Source organism: Triticum aestivum, chromosome 6A (assembly GCF_018294505.1).
Source record: "Triticum aestivum cultivar Chinese Spring chromosome 6A, IWGSC CS RefSeq v2.1, whole genome shotgun sequence".
NCBI lineage: Eukaryota > Viridiplantae > Streptophyta > Magnoliopsida > Poales > Poaceae > Triticum > Triticum aestivum.
Window position 1 is genome coordinate 534,528,570 of NC_057809.1, and position 9,956 is coordinate 534,538,525.

At 44.9% G+C, this 9,956-nt stretch overlaps 1 protein-coding gene across 1 annotated transcript; it reads left to right on the top strand.

Moving 5' to 3' along the window:
• The first annotated feature begins 2,059 nt into the window (after positions 1-2,059).
• On the top strand, positions 2,060-9,665 carry LOC123128325 (microtubule-associated protein 70-2). The gene is made up of 11 exons (XM_044548293.1): positions 2,060-2,445; positions 2,565-2,650; positions 5,049-5,114; positions 5,189-5,359; positions 5,520-5,690; positions 5,789-5,944; positions 6,044-6,190; positions 6,720-6,791; positions 6,882-7,412; positions 7,495-7,682; positions 9,199-9,665. Exons 1-11 carry the CDS (start codon positions 2,274-2,276, stop codon positions 9,236-9,238), a joined length of 1,800 nt encoding a protein of 599 aa, XP_044404228.1. The 5' UTR covers positions 2,060-2,273; the 3' UTR covers positions 9,239-9,665.
• The last annotated feature ends 291 nt before the right edge of the window (positions 9,666-9,956 follow it).

Below are 9,956 nucleotides of genomic sequence, written 5' to 3' on the forward strand. Positions count from 1 at the left end.
TATAAGTTGTTCTAACATGCATGAAAATGGTACAGATGGATTCCTTGAATTTTTCTGATAATTTTTCATATATAATTTATTTAATTTGGAGTTACGGTTGAATTTCTATGAATTTTCGAAGTTTTGGATATTTTCTGAAATAAATAAATCATTTCTGATTTATTTAAAAACTCCAGAAAACATTTACTGCGTCAGTATGACATCACACTGACGTCATCAGGTCAACAGGGCGGGTCCAAGTCAAACCTGACGTGTGGGGGCCACACGTCAGTGTCACAGGGCTGCTTAGCTCACTGACAGGTGGGACCAGGTCAACAGCCACGTCAGCTTGGTCAAAGCTGACGTGTGGGCCCACGGTGGTTAGGTTAAGACTTAACAGAAAATGATAAGGATTAAATAAGGGCGCGGGGCCCATACGTCAGCGGCTCTGGGGAGGGTTAGCTGGCCGTGATTAGTGCTAATCACGCGGCCACGTCGGCTAGTGACGCCGGCGACCATGGCGACGGCGGGACCTCGCCGGAGTTGCTCGGGATGGCGCTACAGCCTGCGGCTGGTCGCGCTGAGGGCACCAAGAGGGAGCCCGTGCTCCCGCGCATCTAGTGGCGCACGCAGCTGGGCACAGGGAGGCCGGGGTTCGCCGGAAGCGGGCTCCTGGCGGCGGCCGGAGTTCGGGCGTCGGGCATTTCGACGCTGCTGCTCACAAACGAGGGAGCTGAGGCGCTGGAGGGGCTCTACGGGTCGCAGCAAGCACAACGGGTGCACGCCCGTGACCAAATGGTCACCGGGGTTTCGCCGGCGACGAGCCCGTGCGGCGGAGCGTCTCGGCTCCGGTAGAGGGGGCGGCTAGAGCTCGAAATCGGACATGGGGTTAGGGGGAAACGAAGCAGGGGCTCACGGGGATCATGCAGGGAGGGTCAGCGAGCTCGGGGAAGCACGAACGGCGGCGAATCGACGGCGACCATTGGCGGCGGTCGAGGACGAAGACGATGGCGTGGAGGCGATGCAGGGCTTCCCGAGGGGCTTGGCTCGGTGGGAGGAAGAGGGGATCGAGGCGGAGCTCCCTGGGGCGTCGGTGAGGCGTGGGGGTGGCGGTGGCCGCGAGGGAGCTCGTAGGTGGCGGCGGCTCCGTTCGGTCCGGGCGGGAGAGAGGGAGCAGAGGAGGGAGGGTCGAGGGGGGAGAGTGAGCGAAACGGTCAGCGGGATCGGGACGGCCTGCGGGAGTCGTCCACGCGTCCAGGGGCTCGTCGGCAAGCAGGAGGTGGCCGCGCGGCCGTGCGCGTGCGAGCACGCAGCTGCTTCGGGGCGAGGGGAGGAAGACGACGGAGGGCTGCAGTGGTGGGCTGGGCCGGCTTCTGCAGCAGGCCGCACAGGTAGGCGCCAGGTAAGTACTCTCTCTCTCTCTCTGTTTCCTCTTTTCTATTTTCTGCAATTTGTTTTTAATTTGATTTAAAATATCAAATCATTTAATAAAATCCTAGAAACAATTATGGATGCTTTCTGAATTATTTCAGTGACCCTTAACAATTTCCAACATTTATTTGAACATTTAAATTATTTATAGTATTTAAATGCCCAAAGTCAAATACAATATGGTTTACTCAAAAATCCAAAAATGTCTTGGAAAAATATCCATCATCTCTGGAAATGGTTTTCACCCTTTTCCATTAATCATGAACATTTTTGCAAACCAATTTGGGTTCTTTGAAAAATATTTTGAAGTTGAACCTATTTGCATTGCTTTGGTGCTAGGGCTTGGTCCTCCCCATTTCAAATTTCATGAACTTCAAACATGATGCATGAATGCTTTGATGCAACTAATGACAGACAAATTCTAGGGCTGTGACAGTTTTCCTTTGTACTGATGTTCATGTGTGATCTCCCCCCACCTTATATTCCAAACCTTGAGATTCCAACGCCCTCCCCTCCTCCTCTGCTCTTGTCCAGTCCTCACACTGACCAGTAACCACCTCGATGGCCTGATTAGCTCAACGGTTAATTAGCTGCTAATCACTCGGAAAAGCCGACGCTTTTAAATCCCCCGAGCACCTCCCCCCTCACCCTCTCCGCTATTCAAACACGCTGCCGTCCTCGCCCGAGCAAGACAACAAACAAACACCACGCGAAGCAAAGCAAAAGCGAAGCGGAGCGCCCCAACCCGAGCCCCGACACCGCGAGCGGCTAGGGTTCCCCACCGGACGGCATTGCGGCCGCCGGCGGTCCCGGGGGGCGCGCGATTTGGATGGTGGGCTGAGGCGCCGGGGCCCAGATCTGAGATGGCCGACGGCGGCGGCGGCTGCGAGGAGGGGAATGCGCCGGCGCACAGGGGCTCCGCGCGCAGGCGCGGGGCGGCGCAGCTGGGCCTCGACGCCGACGAGCTCCTCACGCTGATGCACGGCTCGGATCCCGTCAAGGTCGAGCTCAACCGGCTCGAGAACGAAGTCAGGGGTGAGTTGGTTCCTGGGTCCTGGCTCGCCGTAGCTCTGGCTCCCGCTCGTGTTCGGTGGATTGCCGCGGCCCTTCCGAATCTGACGGCGGAATGGTTGGTGCTTTTTGCGTGGTTTTAGATACGGATAGGGAGCTGGGCGAGGCGCAGGCGGAGATTAAGGCGCTGCGCCTGTCGGAGAGGGCGCGGGAGAAGGCCGTCGAGGAGGTAAATCCCCAAGCTTTGCTTCTGATTCTTGTCTTGTTTTTCTACGACCATTTCTTCCAGTTTCGAGCTTGGAATAGTGTCGGTGCAAGAGAATTCATAGCCAAATAGGAGAGTTTGGGGGCGTATTTGCTCGATGCGGAGGTGATTTTGGCCGAGTGTCAGGGCCAAGACAACAATCTTCCCCTTGTTTTTTGCTGGCCATTATTTTGTGGGATTCATGGACGCGGAGGGTTTTGTCTATCCATTGCGGCATGCTGAAACTCTGAAAGTTCAACACAAGCTTAATGTTTTATTCAACATGTTTATTTCCTGCTAGGTTGTGTTTTTTTGCTTTCTTTCTTTTTGGCTGATCTTATACTCCGGTTGTCTTGTTCATTGGGAGAGGTACTAGTGAATCAGAGTGTTATGGCCGTTCATGCAGGGCTATGAAGTCCCTGTCTTTTGCAGTAGTTTTTCAAGATATGTTTGAGCTAAACTAACTTAAAAAATGTGTCAGGTCGCCAGGATGGCAAGAGCTAAATAAAGCTGCCCCGGTCTTAGTTCATAGAATTGATTCCCATTACCCTTGTTCTGAAGCTGTACTTTTACAAGTGCTAACGTCTGTGGCACTCAAAGCTATTTTGATGCTGAGTGCTAATAGATATTTTGATGTTCAGTGCGTCAGTCCTGGTTGCAATTTATCTGGTGTGTAGTTTGCATGTTTGTTGAGCCTGCTCAGTGTCCACTCAGATTTCTTAGTATGCACAAGGGGTGAATATGATGTACAAATTGCTCTCGATTTGATGAGCAAACTGCAATAACCAATACTTGGAGGTATCAAGGATTCAACGCTAATTCGTTGATCCAATTTTCAGAATTCCTTAGGTGCTGCCACGAGACAAATATCCTGTCAGTGGAATTTAACTTCATCTTATTATTGTCATAATGTCAGGAAATCTCACAATCTTAGTCTTTAAAAAATGTATCATTTTGAAAACATGGATTTGAATACTCCCTCCAATCCATGTTAATTGACGCACATTAAGTGTGCGTCAATTAATATGGATTGGAGGGAGTATAAAATTTTAATTGGAGGCGTGTGAATTTATAATCGCTAGTTATTTGGATTTTTTAGTTTCCTTTTTTTAAAAGATTTGATGATGAAAAAATGACGATTACATGATTTCACCTAAATGATGGTTAATTTGGAGTAGGCATATATGTTTCCTATTATAATTTAGGTAATTTTACATCTTCAAGATGCTTGGATATTTAGTTCAAATAAATGATCTTTTGCGAAAATAGTATGTTGTTTTCTTACAGTTAATTTTGAAAATCGGGAGACATTTTATTATAACTTCAGAAGTATTGAACAGCTACAAATTTTGTAGAACTACAGAAATTTTGGCTGCTGGCTTGGGGGATCCCACATGACAGCTATGTATATCTTTCAGACTCCGTTTCATACAAACGAACTGATGGATGTGAGGTGTATTGAAACGTTTATGTAAAATTTCTTTGGAATGTAAACTTAAATGTTTACTTATATGATTTGTTATGAAATTCACTTGTTCTTTTAAGGTCCTTGATTCCTTTTTCCCCCTTTGCAACTCAACTTGCAGGCTTCTGAACAAATATGTATCCTATCCTAACATGCTTTTTAAATTGCCAAACGAAGTAGCTCCTGGAAAAGTGAGCGACCCAAGTTGTGTTGTTCAGATCAACTAAAGATCCTTTAACCGAGCCTTTTTTTTTCAGTTAGATATTGGTTGATCCTTAGTGCATCTCTGGTTGCTGTGTTTGCTTTAATGATGTGTCTGCCTTTTCTGTACCTGTTGGCCATGTTAGTGCTGTGTATTCTATTGCCCCTGCATTTGATCAACTGAGTCTGACTGTTTCTTCATAAATGAAGTAACTGGGCATGCTAAAAACGGGAAGTAAAATTTGAATCTGATTTGCGAAGCTTAGAATCTGTATCTGCTGAAGGTGATTGTGCCATTTTGTATGGCAGTATGAGATACCTAGGCACGAGCAATGAATGACATGTTGAGTAAAGCTTGTTTGTTTTGATATGTCAGATACTGCTTATTTGTCAAATGAAAGTTATCTTACTATGCTCATTTTTATTTGATAATAAGCTATCTGTGTGGCCCCCTTTTGACTATTTCTGATTGAAGTGTCCCTCAGGCAAATTTTAACCCAGTACTTAAAATCACTAAGGTTTGTTAAGATGACTTGACACACATACCAACACTAGCATCAATGCATATGTTACTTTTGCTTGTTGTCATAATGCAAATTGGAATGTTCCCTTGAACAGAACTAGGGAAAACCAAGCAAAAACATTTCAAGTTTTAAAGATCAATGTTTGTTCTCCGTTTGTCAACATGATTGCTGATTTGTTACATTGTGATGGCAGCTCACTGATGAATTGGAGAAGCTGGATGAGAAGCTCAAGTTGACAGAGTCTCTCCTCGATAGCAAAGTATATTCCCGACCTCTTTTAGCCCCCCTTCCCTCCCGACTGCTCCCTCATAAGCATTTGTTCTATTTTTGCAGAATCTAGAACTGAAAAAAACAAATGATGAGAAGAAAGCAGCTATGGCAGCCCAGTTTGCAGCAGAAGCAACACTGCGTAGAGTACATGCAGCCCAAAAGGATGATGATATGCCACCTATTGAAGCCATTCTTGCACCACTTGAAGCTGAGTTAAAGCTTGCTCGGCAAGAGGTATGCTGTGTTATCCACATCTCAACTCTCTTGTAGACTGATGAAATTGTCATATTTTTATCCTACTTTGCACCCAGCATATCCACGGATCCAAGCCCTTGTGTCCACTGGATGCATGTTTGGTATATAATTGACAAAAACTTAATTTGGTTCTTTTTAGATTGCAAAGCTCCAAGAGGACAACAGAGCATTAGATCGTTTGACAAAGCAAAAGGAGGCAGCACTGCTAGAAGCAGAAAGGACTGTACAAACTGCATTAGCAAAAGCTGCTATGGTTGATGACATGCAAAACAAGAACCAAGATCTGATGAAGCAAATCGAGATCTGCCAGGTATGAGATATCTTGTATTTTCCAAGCTTGTTGGGAGAAAACAACTCTGTCAAGTTATTCAAATATAGCTGCTCAAGTGGTTTCATCCCTGATTGCAGGAAGAAAATAAGATTTTGGATAGGTTGCACCGCCAAAAAGTTGCGGAAGTCGAAAAGCTTAGTCAAACAGTCAGAGAGCTTGAAGAGGCTGTCCTTGCTGGTGGTGCAGCTGCTAATGCTGTTAGAGATTACCAGCGGAAAGTCCAGGAAATGAATGTAACATACTACCATTCAACTGTTGTATTTTCTTTGAATCTTCATTGATTATTTATGCAAAAAGATGACCCATGCTATTTTGTGATCATGACACACCAGGAAGAAAGAAAAGTTCTTGACCGTGAACTTGCTCGAACAAAAGTTACAGCAAACAGGGTTGCTGTTGTAGTTGCAAATGAGTGGAAAGATGGCAATGACAAAGTAATGCCTGTTAAACAGTGGCTTGAAGAGCGCAGATTTCTGCAGGTAAGATGATTAAAGCTTTCTTTATTTACCGAGATACCCCGCGCGTTGCTGCGGAGTTGGACATATAGAGTATTAATCCAGTCCTTACGATTTAAATTATGTGAGACATTTCTGCATAAGCATAAATGAATCTTAACATGAAAAGTTGTGCATGTCACATTAAATGCAATGTGATTCTAAACCCACTAAGAATGCACTAATGCATGTTGCATGGTAGAGTATTCTCATGCGTAGACCGGACAGATGGTAGTGGACCATGCTAGCAAATCTAATGGCTACAACAATTTTGATGATGTGGAAGCAATGACATTTAAAACCCATTAGAATGCACTAATGCATGTTGCATGGTAGAGGATTCTCATGCGTACATCGGACGGATGCTAGTGGATCAAGCTAGTAAATCTAACGCTACAACAATTTTGATGATCTCGAAGCGCATGTTGAGACAATTAGAAGTAGTGGGGCTCACTCTCTTAGGCATATAGGATTCAAGTTTCATGCAATGTTTTTTTTCCACCATATTCTGCAGGGTGAGATGCAGCAACTTCGTGACAAACTTGCTATTGCAGAACGAACGGCTCGATCGGAAGCTCAAGTAAAGGTAAAGATGTCTGTCATGTTGAATTTGAGCTACACTTTAAGACAAGTTCATCTTTTGTGGAATAATTTCTCATATATTCTCCGGACTCAGGAAAAGTATCAGTGGCGCCTAAAAGTTCTAGAAGATGGATTGAGGGGGCCGCCAAGTGGTTCTAGCCGTCCTCCTACAGAAGGAAGGAATACAAGTGGTGGATCTTCCCGTCGTCTATCACTAGGTGGAGCTGATAATATGTCCAAAGTCTCCCCGGTTGGTGCATTAATGAGGAGATCTCCATCTTTCAATTCGAGGCCCTCTCTTTCTACTGGCAGCAGCTTGGTCCTCAAGCACGCAAAAGGAACTTCAAGGTCTTTCGATGGTGGTACGAGGTCTTTAGACAGGGGAAAGGTCCTTGTGAATGGACCTCATTTACTCAATAGATCTACAGATGCTGTTGGGGACTGCGAGACTACTGATAGCTGGAAGGCTAGTGGAGAAGAGAAAAATACTGAAACCACAAATAGTGATTCAACTGATATGGTATCTGGTGTACTCTATGACATGCTGCAGAAGGAGGTAGTTTCATTGAGAAAGGCATGCCATGAGAAAGACCAAAGTCTAAAGGACAAGGATGATGCAATTGAGGTATGATGCTTGAGGTTCTGCTTCTTGCATTTTGAGGAGACGCCGTGCTACAATGCTTTTTTACTTACCCCCTCATTTACAGATGTTAGCAAAGAAAGTAGACACCTTAACCAAAGCCATGGAAGTGGAGGCTAAAAAGATGAGGAGAGAGGTAGCTGCTATGGAGAAAGAAGTTTCTGCTATGCGCCTTGAGAAGGAACAAGAGAACAAGGCCAAGCGTCTTGGTAGTTTGAGAGGACCTGGCACAGTTTCTCAGGCACTTCCCGGAAGGTACACCAAGAATGCCTTACATTTTGAGAACTTGATCTCTTCACATATACCTCCAACACAGATTTTTTTTGTTTAAACTTCAAGTTTGTCATCTGCCCTACAACTCCAAGTATTGTTAACTTGAATTACTCATCATGTTTCCATCAGTACTGCTTAATGACTTTAGGGACCACCTTAGCCTAGGATGGTTCCTCAATCATGGGATCCCACGATTTTTTGTTGCGATAGCCCCCTCATATTTTTAGATGACTTGTACTTGTGAGGGATGAGATGGTGATGGGCCAACTGGTCCTGCTCAAACCAATCAAGTTCTATCTTAATGCATTAAATTGCTGCCCCCTGCATGGTTTCTGAGGAAAAAACAAGCGAGTTAGGTTCGGAGTTTGGATCAGATGTTTCATTCACCGTTTGGCTCCTCAAACCAAACCTTACAAAGTATCATTAGGTGGATTGAGTTGCCTTTATTAGGCTCAACAAATAATGCCTTGTCTAACCATTTGCTTGCTTGTAACCATTGAGCACTGACCCTCCTAATCTTGCTGACATCATTTTCTTAAATATTACTCCCTCCGTTCACAAATATAAGAAGTTTTGGATATTTCCAATATGGACTACATACAGATTGAAATGAGTGAACAAACACACTAAAACATGTCTATATATATCCGATTCAGAAAAAAGTTGGACCATCTTATATTTGTGAACGGAGGTAGTAGTTGTTAATGCTACTCCCTCCGTTCACTATTATAAGATGTTCTAACTCTTTTCTAAATTGAATATATGTAGACTCGTTTTAGTGTGTTTGTTCACTCATTTCAGTCCGTATGTAGCCCATATTGAAATACCAAAAACATCTTATAATAGTGAACGGAGGGAGTAGTAGTTATTGCAAACATTATCTGGCACAAAACTAGCATTAGGGCCCGTTTGGAAGAACAGCTTTGGTATTTAGTGTGAACTTGACTGAGGGGGTGTTTGTTTCCAGGGACTTTTTTGTGTAGGGACTAGAAAAAGTCCCTCTTAGAGACTTTTTTACCAAACGGGAGGGGCTTTTTAGGGACTAAACTAGGCATTTGGGACTAAATGAAGAAGACTCTCAAGGAGAGTCTTTTTGGGACTTTTTCAACAATGCCCCTTCATGCACGCATTGGCCCGCCACCCCATGATGTTGTTTGATTGTTATTTTTTTATATACTAGGGGCAACATGGTCATTTAATAACCTCTAGGAAGGACTGGGACTTTAGTCTCTGGAAACAAACAGGGAGGGACTTTTTAGAGACTAGGGACTTTTTAGTTGGGACTAGAAAAAGTCCTAGGACTAGAGAACCAAACACCACCTGAAATACCAAAAGTTTACCAAGAAATGGTACTCAGTACCATTCTTCAAAACAGCTAAAGTTTTACCTATTGTTTTTTAGTACTACATAGCCTATGCTTATTTTTGTTGCCCAGATACTATCTTTTCACCGAGACACACCTTACTAATTCACCTTCCATTTTGTTGCTTTGTTGCAGAAGTGCACCACGTGGCGGGTTGTCGCGCAACATCCAGTGACGCATCGCACCTCTAACACCAGGCAGCATGAAATTCTTTGATAGGTTCTGTTTTCCCTTCGTGTCCCCCAATTAATTTTGTGATTGAGATTAGCACAGATGACCCTCTGATACCTAGATTGGGGAAAAGAGTAGGCTTTGCATCATCTGACACCGACTCGCTGTAATGTAGTGGTGAAGGTGTAGTAAACCCTTCGGGTAAGGCTTACTTGACCTTGCGGCACGCTCTCATTTTGTCAAGGCAGTGCGCGTTGTGGTTGTATAGGCTGGAGGAAGACCGACCCCGCGTCTTCGTGGATCTTCTCTTCTCCCCATCTGTAATTTTTTAGCTAGTGTGGTTTCTTTTTACTTGTCCGGGTTGTGGTTTGTGAATATCATTTGTACCCTGCTGTGGTCACCGTCTCTACTATTCGTTTGTTTGTTGTTGCTGGGCTGTAGTTGTTCTTGGAATCAAAGGTGTCTTGCTTGAGGAGCTGAATCAAAGGTGTCACTAGCATGACACCGCTAGTGATCTGCTACACCCATCGGGTAAATAGGAAATGTGGCGGGTTCATTCTGTGTTTTGGTGTTGTGTGGTGCCTACTTGGACCGGGAGCACGTTTCTCTGTCCTAGCATGGCAGGCAGCATCTGTAGGCCGATTCGATTTCCACTACGGTTGTCCTCCGGCTCTGTACCCAGTTCAAGTTAACGGTCCAGCCAGTGAGACTCGAGTGGAGTC

Coding starts and splice junctions, on each gene's coding strand:
- LOC123128325 (XM_044548293.1), top strand. CDS start 2,274: ATGGCCGACGGCGGCGGCGGCTGCGAGGAGGGGAATGCGCCGGCGCAC. Junction 2,446..2,564: donor GCTCGAGAACGAAGTCAGGG/GTGAGTTGGTTC, acceptor GCGTGGTTTTAG/ATACGGATAGGGAGCTGGGC. Junction 7,413..7,494: donor ACAAGGATGATGCAATTGAG/GTATGATGCTTG, acceptor CCTCATTTACAG/ATGTTAGCAAAGAAAGTAGA.